The sequence below is a fragment of the Cibotium barometz genome, chromosome 11 (assembly GCF_041138505.1).
Source record: "Cibotium barometz isolate CiBa-2024 chromosome 11, ASM4113850v1, whole genome shotgun sequence".
NCBI lineage: Eukaryota > Viridiplantae > Streptophyta > Polypodiopsida > Cyatheales > Cibotiaceae > Cibotium > Cibotium barometz.
In genome coordinates this window covers 28,301,675-28,313,870 of record NC_141056.1, presented here as the reverse complement: position 1 = coordinate 28,313,870, position 12,196 = coordinate 28,301,675, and the positions used below count along the sequence as shown (strand labels likewise).

Genomic DNA, 12,196 nt, shown 5'->3' with positions numbered 1-12,196 from the left:
TTGTTTGAAACTGTGAGATTGTTTGAGTAGAGAATAGGTTGTGGATAAGGTTGTAAAGGAAGAGGAGAAAAGGAGGACATGTACCAGATGAGGTGAGAAGTTTGGATATGGCCCTTGAGTTAGTTATAGATAGGGAACTCTAAGGGGAGTTAGAAGGTGCAACTAAGTTACTCATATCCCATGTTTCTTTTTATGGTCATAGTCTCATGGTGTGAGAATGCAAACCTTGTTTTCATGGCATGAGAATGAGAGTTGATTCGATCTACCTTGTTTGGGCTTGTGGTCAAAGAGGATTGACATTCTTTTCCATATTTTTTAATTGGTTGAGCTTGTACATCAATGTTGGCCAAACCATAAGAATTGGGGGAAATTGTTTTGCAAGCTTTTTAACGCAAGTTTTTTTTTGAATATTTCCAATTGTGTGAGCTTTTTAAGAATGCATTAAAGATTTTTTTAATAGTGTGTATGGATCACTATACAATAAATATAAAATACCATCCAAATACATATACGAGGTAAATCTCTTGTACAACACCAAGAGGATTTAATTTCAAGCATTCTATGATGCCAAAAAGGGTCATTTTAAGAAAGCTATCCAAATACAATTTAAAAGGTTTGGCAAAAAAGCATTTCACAACCAAAATGGAATGACAACTCATCATCTTTATTCACCATTGAAAATTTTGATTTAGGGTTTAGTAAATAAGACTCTTCATTTTGTCACCATCATCATTAAGCCCATGGTGCTCAAATCCTAGCACATTCTTGATTGAAGTAATATTTTTTGAAGTATTAAATCTGAAAGATTTGACATGATAAATGCAATCATTGAGTTTGTTCCAAACATGACCATATTCTAGCTAATATTAACTATAAACATGACCATATTCTAGCCAATATTAAATCCAAAACATTTGACATGATAGATGCATTCATTCTCAATGAGCTTTTTCCAATCATTTTGACTATAAATATGACCATATTCTAGCCAATATTGAGGAAGTTATGGGAAAAATAAGAAACATGCTAGTGCATTCTAGGCTCCAATAGGTTTCTTATTTTACCTATAACTTCCTCAATATTTGCCAGAATATGGTCGTATTTATAGTCAAATGGTTGGAAGCCCAACGGCGGATGGATATGTCATGTCAAAACTTTAAAATTAAATACTTTGGAAAAAATATATTTTTAGTTAAATTTTCCTTTAAAGCCTAACTAGGGTATATATAAAATTCACTATGTGTGATCCAATTCAAGATTTAAGAAGCCCATGATTTTAACCCTCACTTTCACGATATGTACCTCTTTATTGGTATGTATGCATACATAAATTGACATATGTATGCATTTGTGTATATATATTTGCATACCATGTGGTATGTTCTAGAAAGAAGTTAATAAGGGCAGGGCAAAAAAATGAACCTGTGAAGATCATTACCCCAAGGTTGTGTTCTTAAGAACTTGGGAAAAAAAAAATGCACCTTTTTCGTAAGCATTAAAGTAAAATTTGAGAGATATCTCAGAAAATCTCATAAAAATCTTTCTCTCTCAAGGAATAAAGTAAAAGTTTAGAAAAGTTTAGAGATGTCTCATAAAAGCTCACAAACTCTCAAAATTATAAAAAAATTTCACAAATAAAAAGCTCACAAAAAAAGATTAAACCTATAATAATTGACAATGCATGGTGGCCAATGTGTGAGAGATTTGACATTCTTTTTCATCTTTCTTAATTAGTTGATCTTGTGAATCAATGTTGGCCAAAACATGAGAATTGATTGATTCTCACGGCATGAGAAATCGTAAGAAAGTGATTAACATCTACCAATTAGAATTTCTCCCCCATGGCCTTTGGAATCCGAGTAACTCTTCCTTACCCCCACTGATTCTCATAGTGTGAGAATGCAAGTTTCATTCTCACGGACATTCTCATAGCATGAGAATTTTCTTTGTTCATTGTTTAGTCCTTAGCACCCTTGGACAAACTTGATCATCAATTGAAATCTTCTTTATGATGTGTTTTTTACTATGAGACTTGGAAGTTCTACAATCTCACATGCACGAAAATGAAGAGTTGAGATCTTCATGGTGGGGTATTTTTGGTTTTCTTTGTTGAATTTACATTTTGAATATCATATGAATATTATCATTAGGAAGTTGGGGCAACTCCTTAAGAAATCATTGCATTACTTAGCATGGAAATTTTTTGTCTTTAGCATATTCTTATGCATATTCTTATGGAGTGAAGATATTGATTTATTATGATAATTTGATTATTCTTAGATGATAGGATGACTAAAGGAAGGTGTAAGTGGCACTTGAGGTTACAACCTAAATATGAGCTTGGATTCTCAGAATGTGAAAATGCAGGTTGGATTCTTACGTCATGAGAATAGTGTTCATTTAGTTCTTGGTGTTGCCCAGAGTTCTCTTGCTTTATTTGGATCTTCTTTCAAGTAGTTCCTGTTATGAGACCATGTGAATTAATTTATTCTCATGGTGTGAGAATCTAAGTGAAGGAGGCTATGAGAGATAAAGGCTCAATGAGTTCGATGAAAATATTAGGATTTCAAGCATGGGATATAACTAGTGCATAGAACCCCTTCCCTTGGTGGATCTGAGTCTATATGCTCAAACTTTCATGGTGTGGGAATGTAGTCTACATTCTCACAATGGTGAAAACATGGGTATCTTAGATATCTTTTGAGCATGATTGAGAGCCATATTTTAGTGTGATCTCCCTTTCACTCTACTATCTGCAAGGATGGTAGATTATATGAATCATGTAGATTTTAGAAATCATGTGAAGGGGCATCAACACAATACACATGCATCTTTTTATGCATGCAAGGAAAAAGGCAACATTGATAACCATTAAGATAAGGAAAGTCTTAACTCTATAATGAAAAAAGAAAAAGCAACAGAGGCCTAGATCCTACCAGTACCATCACACTCAAAAGGGTCGACCCAATGATGGCAATGCTGATGACGATGGATAGTGATAAGACGATGAGCTTGCTCCTTCTTAGCCTATTACGATGATAGTAGCAATAGGTATACTTGGCGATGGCAATGATGAAAAGACACAAAGGTTAAAATGAGAGAAAAATATGGGTTTTGATATGGTGTGGAAAAATGATGACATGTGGCAGCAAAAGATTGACCCCACTCTCACTGCATGAGATTGTCACTGACATATATAGATTATCATGATGCAAGAATTCTTGATAACTTCATAGAAGTAGATAATTGGGAGTGCCTTTGATACCTTTCATGACCACTGATGTCTTTCATGCCTATTGATACTTGTATGTCCTCCTTGAGCTTGATGGAGGATGTTGGTGATGTTTCTAGAGTTTTGTCCTTGAGCACTTGAGCTCTTCCTCCATCTAGTGTATCAGGGTGTCCATAGACACTATGGCAAGTCCTTGTGTATCCACCCTTTGTTTAGGAGAGGATTCTTGTGGTTTTTCCATATTCACTTTTACTTTGAAGGAGGTTTTTAAGGACATTACCTGAGCTACTTTGAAGCTTCTTGGTCATTAGTGCCACTCTGCAGGAAGGTTTTTATGGCTTGGGCTTCAATATTTGTTTAGAATCCTGTGGCTTCCCACTAGCACTCTCATCTTGAGGTAATGTCACTTTGGGTCACCATTCCATCCTAGAAGTCTTCTTGCTATAGCACTCCGGATTTTCCTTTGATTGGATCACAAAAACAGGTTTCAAGAGGGGAAGCCAGCAAGGTCAATCAACCAGATCCATGCCCGAATTCAGAAAACAACTATTACTCCTTGTTCTCATTCGTTGAGGACCAAAAGGTCAATCAACCAGATCCATGCCCGAATTCAGAAAACAACTCTTACTCCTTGTTCTAATATCTTCCCCGATGCACGTGTGGGTATCTTTGGCGACCCAGAGCCCGAGCACCATATGGTCAGCACCCTCTAGAATCCTTCGCAGGTCACCTAGCGCTTCACTCCGCTTCCTTGGTCCCTCATCCACCGTACCGAAAGCTTACCATTTAAATCGACGACTAGTCAAGACCTCGACCGACCTTGCTATGCGAGACATCCTCCATTGACTCCCCGTCAGCTGTTGCAACTTTATCAGATTAGGTCTCCATGACCTCATTCACAAGACGGTCAAAATGCTTCCCCCAGCATTCTTGACATAAAATAGTCATTTAAAAACAGGTCATAAATACAGTTTCCATAACGAACTCTCGTCTTTCCACATTGTTCCACATCAATCCACATTATTTAAATCACATCCATTTCATATGTATTCCCATTCTCATCCAATCACATCATTTTTCATCTCATCACATCTTTCCTCATTTATCCTCATCAGATCTTATCCACTCGTATCTACCCATCTCCATATCTCATCACATCACATTTATTCACATCTCATCCATTCATAACTACCCCGATCCACATCACATCCATTTCACCTCACATTACATTCATTCACATCTATCCCGATTCACATCACATCCATTTCATTTCACATCTCATCCATTCACATCCCAATTCACATCACATTCACTTATATCCATCACATTCATTCTCATCACCATCCCATCACATTCATAACATCACATCACATCTATCCACATCATATCTCATTCATACATATCTCACTCATTCATCCACATCCATCCAATCGTTCACATGTACAACTACCCACATCTATTCATACATTCATATCTATCACTTCACATCTCATCCATTCACATCCCAATTCACATCACATTCACTTATATCCATCACATTCATTCTCATCACCATCCCATCACATTCATAACATCACATCACATCTATCCACATCATATCTCATTCATACATATCTCACTCATTCATCCACATCCATCCAATCGTTCACATGTACAACTACCCACATCTATTCATACATTCATATCTATCACTTCACATCCACATATATTCGTCACATCACATCTCTTTACATCACATCACATTCTTTCACATACACATCCACATCACATTCTTTCACATACATATCCACATCCATTCTTTCACATACATGCACATCCATTCTTCACATACATAACCACATCCATTCTTTCACATACACATTCGCATCCATTCTTCACATCCATTCTTCACATACATAACCACATCCATTCTTCCACATACACATTCGCATCCATTCTTCACATATACGTTCACATCCATTCTTCACATACATAACCACATCCATTCTTTCACATACACATTCGCATCCATTCTTCACATCCATTCTTCACATACATAACCACATCCATTCTTTCACATACACATTCGCATCCATTCTTCACATATACATTCACATCCATTCTTCACATATACATTCACATCCATTCTTTCACATACATAACCACATCCATTCTTCACATACACATTCGCATCCATTCTTCACATACACATTCGCATCCATTCTTCTCACACATAACCACATCCATTCTTTCACATACATCTACATCCATTTTCATCACATATCATCCACTCATATCCCATATCATTCATTTACATCCTGATTCACATGACATCACATCTCATCCATTCATTCACATCTATCTGATTCACATCACATCTCATCACATCTATTCACCTCACATCTCGTCACCTCTATTCACATCACATCCATCCATCCATTCATTCACACCTATCTGATTCTCATCACATCTCATTACATCTATTCACCTCACATCTCATCACCTCTATTCACATCACATCCATCCTTCCATCCATCCATTCATTCATTCACACCTATCTGATTCTCATCACATCTCACCTCTATTCACATCACATCCATCCATCCATTCATTCATCTATCTGATTCTCATCACATCTCATTACATCTATTCATAGAATTTAAGAGAATTCTAATTTTGATATAAAGATTCTTTACGCATCTATTTATGTATAAAAATCAACTTCAGTGGGAAAAACACTTTTATAAAAATCCTTTTATGCATCTATTTATGCATAAAAATCAACTTTAATGAGAATAGCACTTTTGAAATAAAAATAAATCCTTTATGCATCTTTCTATGCATAAAATCAATTTTAATGAGAATAACACTTTTGAAATAAAATTAAATCCTTTATGCATCTTTCTATGCATAAAATCAATTTTAATGAGAATAACACTTTTGAAATAAAATTAAATCCTTTATGCACCTTTCTATGCATAAAATCAATTTTAATGAGAATAACACTTTTGAAATAAAAATAAATCCTTTATGCATCTTTCTATGCATAAAATCAATTTTAATGAGAATAACACTTTTATAATGATAAAAATTTCCATTATGCATCTTTCTATGCATAGAAATTAAATTTAATGAAAATAACACTTTTATAACAAAACAATTTTCATTATGCATCTTTCTATGCATAGAAATCAATTTTAATAATTAATATCAGTGATATTTATGCATATTCATAGGTGAATATGTACATGGAGTAATTAGAATTAGAATAATTCTTTTAGAATGCACAAACGGTGGGAATTACTCTTTTGGAATAAATTCTTGCTCTTTTCCATAGCATAAATCGAATTGGCTGTTGTATTTGATGCAAAGCTTTGCCCGTCCATGGCAATAAAGGCAAGAAAAAAGATATCATGCTAATCATAATGGATCAATGTGCCACTTTGAGCCAAACATGCATAGGGCAACCGTGAGATTTCCAATACATAAACTTATCATTTATCCTTGTAGAAATCCATGCCAATCGGATAACCCAAGTGGCGTGTGATGCATCCCCTTTGTATAACCTGTCCATTCCATCCCAAACCAAGCAAATCACTTTCGGTATAGCTTATTAGAGCTGATTTTAATAAATAACCTTGAAGCAAGATCAAAAGTATCCCAAACAGCCATAGCCTTTTGAGCATTATCTCTTTGAGCCTTAAAAAACATGATCTGCCAATGCCTGGCCGACCATCTGCTCTCCGCTTGGAATTGTAAGCCCTACAACTTTACCATCCTCCACTAGCTAGTCGAGATAAGATTGGATGTGTAACAATCACAAACAAGAGAGGGGGGCATCCTTGCCTGACCGATCTCATCAAATGAATGGGCTCAGTCACCCCACCATTAATCATAAGCCTAGCCATTGCATGTTGCCTAATAGTATAAATCAATGAAGACATATACGAGGGCCAAATCCCATAGCCTGCATAAGCTATGAAAGAACAGACCAACTAACGTGATCATAAGCCTTTTCAATATCCAGTTGAATCATAGCCACCTCTTGCCTCGAAGCCCTTGCATAATCAATGTCAATTTGTACATTCAGTATATTATGCAAAATATTCCGACCTTTAATAAATCCATATTGCCTTGGATGAATCAAAGTAGGAACACTGCAACCTGTTGGCCAAGACCTTTACGAATATCTTATACATGCCCCCATCAATGTGATTGGTCTCCTTAGATGTAGATTAACTAGGGATGGAACTTTAGGCAGTAAACGTAGAAGCCCAATCTTCCAACTCGCAGGCATGATACCTTCTCTCTCTCTCTCTCTCTCTCTCTCTCTCTCTCTCTCTCTCTCTCTCTCTCTCTCTCTCTCTCAGACCATGTCTTTTGAGAGTATGTGACCTTGGGGTGTGCTAGGTGTAGGGGAGGTCAACCGTTGAGTTGTTAGGAATATGCAAGTCCGTGTGGAAGCCCATGGAGGGGTAGTAGATCGCACACACGAGAGGCTGTCTCTGTCTCAATCCCTAGTCAAGGGACGAAGGAGGGTGAGATAGGTGGAGGCCGCCTATCATCCAAAAATAGAATCAGGCTGGTTACAAAGGTACCCTAAAGGTGCATGGGGTGACCATTGTAGCCTTTTCAGATTTTAGTGGTCGCTAGTATTATTATTGGGGCTATTTAATTAATAAGAAAAAACCCAGGGCCAATGTTTGTAGAACCACACTATAACCCACTCAACAATGGTTAGCCGTCTTTTCAACCAATAGAGTAGGGATGGTGAAGCCGGAGGATGAACGGGATACACGTGGCGGCTGCGAATGAACATCGTCCACGTGGCTTCGAATTTGGCGCATAGCACGTTAAACGCTGATAATAATAGGTAGCGGGATTAGCCAATCAACGCACCAAAGCTAGATAGCGTTTAAAAAAAAAAAGAATGGATGGCACGTGGCCACCCATTCTACTGCCACGTCATATCCGCCCTATGAGGGGGCATCCTGACTTCAGCACAACGACCTCGTCTGTACACCTTAAACTTAATTAAGGTTAGATTAACATGTGAATCGTATTACGGGCCTCTCTGCTATTGCCAAACCCTCGGATCATTGTCCCCTCCTCCTGCACAGTTTTTGTTCTAATTCTAGGGTTTCCCAACCCCTTGATAGTTTGTATGTAATTAGGGTTTCTGATCTTAGGGATTCGCAATGGATCGAGGGACTTGGATGGAGCTCGAGTTGCTTGCAACAAACCTGAATTATCTATGCTTCCAGAAAGGGTTCTAATGTAAGGTTTTTATATCTAGCATTTCCGATTTAGGTTTTTTGGAGATTAAACAGAGGAGAAAAATCAGAGTTCTTGTTGCTACTTTCTCTTTCTTGTGTTATTAAAGTTTCTGTTTCTCCAGGGATAGACAACCTGATTGCTAGAAGAATCACAACCTGATTGCTGTGACCTCTACTGATTCTATCATGATACTGAGGTGCTAGACAGGGCATCTGCTTGATGACATGATTGCTCCTTCACCCTCAGTTTCTGAGAAGGTACCAGAGCCCTATTCATCACTTATAGTAGCAGCAGATGATGTTGATGACTCAGATTCCACATGTGCAAATGCAAAGGAGGCTAGTTCTGACGCTATTAGGGATCTGCCAGTGGCCCTCAACGACCCACATGTGCAAGATCCATATGCGGCACTGGATGTAATAAACTTTCTAGATGGGCAAGAATGTTCAAGCTTGAGCAAGGATCAAACCCTTGAACTTACCAATGCATGCATTCACTATGCTACTGAGCATCCACATGCATACATCCAGCATGCTGTACACTGTAGACAAGCTGGCCAAGCTCCAAAGGAGACATGTGCGTCCTCCTCCACAAGCTCACATAGAAATGTTGATAGCACTAGCAGAGCAGCCATCACTTCCGTGCGTGATCCCTCAACAGGAGTTATGTCAATTTGCGGCACCCGGCGAGAAATGGAGGATTCAGTCACAATAGCTCACAGGTTCTTACAGCTTCCCTGTAAACGGGTTGGAGGTTGCACGGGAGCATGCCCCTTACTTCCAGAAAAGCAGGGTGCTGAATTACCACTTCATTTCTTTGGAGTGTATGATGGACATGGTGGTTCACAAGTAAGCATTTATGTCCTCCTCCCGATTGTGTCTTGGACCTGCATTCATAGTGCCTAAATGCATGTAGCCTGATGTCTGTGTTCAGAGCTCTTGCCAGCCCAGAGATATCTTCTTTGAATTTGTGATACTTTTCTTTCAGGTTTCCAAGTTTTGCAAAGAGAGACTTCATATAACTTTAGTTAAGGAAATTCAAGCAACTGGCGGAGCCAACCAAACCAGCACAGAGAATACTCACGTTCTTTGGGAAAATGACTGGGAGAAGGTAATGTTTGCTACTTTTATGAAAATAGATGCAGAAATCGAAGGACTTTCTCGGAGAGGTATATCTGAGGACAAAGGAAGTACAGGGGAATGCATTTCTGAGCCTATTGCTCCAGAGACTGTTGGATCGACAGCGGTGGTAGCAGTGGTTGGTTCGTGTCAGATTATTGTTGCCAATTGCGGGGATTCGCGAGCTGTGTTATCTCGAGGCGGACAAGCAATGGCCTTGTCTGTTGACCATAAGGTGTATAAAGAATGCATTTCGACTTTCATCTGATCTCAATTTGTGGCACTTCATTGGTAATAATCAATGCACTCTTTGTTTGTACAGCCGAATAGAGAAGATGAGATGGAAAGAATTGAAGCAGCAGGTGGCAGAGTAATATGTTGGAATGGTTACCGAGTGTTTGGTGTGCTTGCCATGTCAAGGGCCATTGGTATGATAGCATAACCTTTCAAATTCACAAACCAGTTTATTTTGTGGTCTTTGGATTAGTTGTGAAGCTCTGACTTCTGGGTCTTGGATTTGCTGTGGTGAGTCTAAAGGTGATCGCTATCTGAAGCCATATGTGATAGCGGAGCCCGAAGTGATGTGCATATCACGGTCTGAAGATGATGATTGTCTCATTTTGGCCAGCGATGGTCTATGGGATGTCCTCACCAATGAGGAGGCCTGCAATGTTGCACGAAAGTGTCTTGCTAGCCGGGGCATTGCCAATGATGGATCTAAAACTTCAGTTTTCACTACGGGGAGCAATGAGAAGAATGCAGAGGCGGCTGCAGTACTGCTTACCAAAATGGCTCTTGCACAAGGCAGCAATGATAATATATCTGTTGTGGTAGTGGATTTGAAGGATAGGAAGAGGTCTAGAAATCTCTAATTCAAATTTTGACAGACAGCTAGGTTAGTGGAGTGTCCAATACTGGCACAGGTGCTACTATTCAGGTATTTTAGCTTTCTCCTACAAGGGTCCCTTTTAGTCTTGCTCTACAAGCAGGACTCCGTGTTCAATAAATGCTATTGTTACAAAGAAATGATATAGCAGATAGTAGAAAGCACTGTTAAGTCCTGATTGGATGCTTCTTGGCAGGGATGCAACCTCAGGTTCTGTCAAATCTTTTAAAGGTCTAGATGGTGTGCTCTCCATGTGGTTATGGAATACAGTTTGAGTTTGCCTTGAGTATGGTGCGTCCTCCTCCACATCCTCCTCAAGGCAAAGACGGGTTGTGTTCCATAACCACATGGAGGGGGAGGGCAGTGGGGGGCAGGAGGAATTAGCGTTCATTAAAAGATATAATTAAGAATGAGTTTCTACCTGTTCTTCACATTGGCACCTTATCTTCTTTGACTAGTGAGGGGAAAGGAAGATTTGTCCGCTTTTTTATCTTCTCAGTCACTTTTTGCATGCCACTACCATGGACAGCTTCAATAGCACCGGGTAAGTGCTTATGTTATCATCTTGCTACAATGCTAATATTTTCACAAGGATGTCAGAGGCTGCTTGACTTTGTTAAGAAGCACCCTTCTACCCGTTCCTAGACAATACACCGTTATTTTCAAGCTTAGGGACCCAACAAACCCCTAGGAGTCCTTAAAAGTTAGCTATCCTCTCATTCATTGATTCACAAGGATAGATGATCAACATTACTACATGTGGAGAATAAGAACTTATCAAGAGCATTCTAGAGGGGTACTTTGTAGTGGACATATTGCTTTTATCAACATCTGTGAAATGTTGGGATCTTGTTCATGATGTACACACTAAACTTTCCCTCAAGCATTGTAGTGATTAGTTTCACTTGTAGCACTATAGTCAAGGTTGTAATTTGATTACGGTTTTTCCATGAAAATTGTTATATTAAGGATTGTGTGGCTGAATAATTTTCAAGGAGTGAGAGCTATACAAGAATTGAAAGTGTTACAAAAAGATGATTGTTGATATCATTTAGTCCCATTGAGGAAAGGAGAGAGAAAGGAATCAAGAAAGATTTTATTAATGTCTACACAAGACCCAATGGGTCTATGAGCCAACATGTGTTGCACACTTGGGGAATGTGTTTCCTCATCCAATAATAGTACCATCCTCCTATATAATCAAGCCAAGGGGTGCGATGGCAACCCTTGCTTGTGGGGCTAAGGATCTCACCAGAGTGGGTGGGGTATAGTTCCTAATATGTATGATCTCTCCGACCTTGTGAAGTGTAAATGGTACTTCATAGGTTAACATGGTTTCATCTGCTCGACCTACCATAAGGTGCTTTGCCATCTTTCTTGTTTGAATGGGCACATCTCTTTTTGTAAGACAATGCAAAACGGCCTTCCCTTGTGCTTAATGTCAAATAAGGAAAGTCCGAGGACTTCGTGTAAATGCTTGCTTAAGACTAGTAAACCATTTTTAAGTTTGGCCGACCTAGTGTGAAAACTACTCGCTCTTATATATAAGTCATTTTTTATAATAAGCAATACACAATCATTCTTAGAAGCATGCAAAACCAATCAAAAAATACTTAAATACTTGTATAGCACTCATTAACTAGGATTAGGACTCTTAAATCACTCCCCCATCAAGTCTAAAATCCTTCAAAAAAAACTCTACAA

At 38.6% G+C, this 12,196-nt stretch overlaps 1 protein-coding gene across 5 annotated transcripts; it reads left to right on the top strand.

Moving 5' to 3' along the window:
- Nucleotides 1-8,136: 8,136 nt before the first annotated feature.
- LOC147634003 (protein phosphatase 2C 50-like) lies at nt 8,137-10,981 on the top strand. Of its 5 annotated transcripts, none has more exons than XM_086805099.1 (6): nt 8,137-8,250; nt 8,401-8,488; nt 8,696-9,336; nt 9,476-9,841; nt 9,929-10,034; nt 10,144-10,632. In XM_086805099.1, the coding sequence occupies exons 3-6, from the start codon at nt 8,713-8,715 to the stop codon at nt 10,476-10,478; spliced, it is 1,431 nt and encodes a 476-aa protein (XP_086661225.1). In that variant the 5' UTR covers nt 8,137-8,250; nt 8,401-8,488; nt 8,696-8,712; the 3' UTR covers nt 10,479-10,632. The 5 variants fall into 5 exon arrangements, 4 of the variants coding, with proteins under 4 accessions (XP_086661225.1, XP_086661222.1, XP_086661223.1 ...); XM_086805096.1 differs by having other exon boundaries at nt 8,138-8,250; nt 8,610-9,336; XR_015266960.1 differs by lacking the exon at nt 8,137-8,250 and adding an exon at nt 10,689-10,981 and having other exon boundaries at nt 8,350-8,488; nt 8,610-9,336; nt 10,144-10,543.
- The last annotated feature ends 1,215 nt before the right edge of the window (nt 10,982-12,196 follow it).

Coding starts and splice junctions, on each gene's coding strand:
- LOC147634003 (XM_086805099.1), top strand. CDS start 8,713: ATGATTGCTCCTTCACCCTCAGTTTCTGAGAAGGTACCAGAGCCCTAT. Junction 9,337..9,475: donor ATGGACATGGTGGTTCACAA/GTAAGCATTTAT, acceptor CTTTTCTTTCAG/GTTTCCAAGTTTTGCAAAGA. Junction 10,035..10,143: donor TGCCATGTCAAGGGCCATTG/GTATGATAGCAT, acceptor GTGAGTCTAAAG/GTGATCGCTATCTGAAGCCA.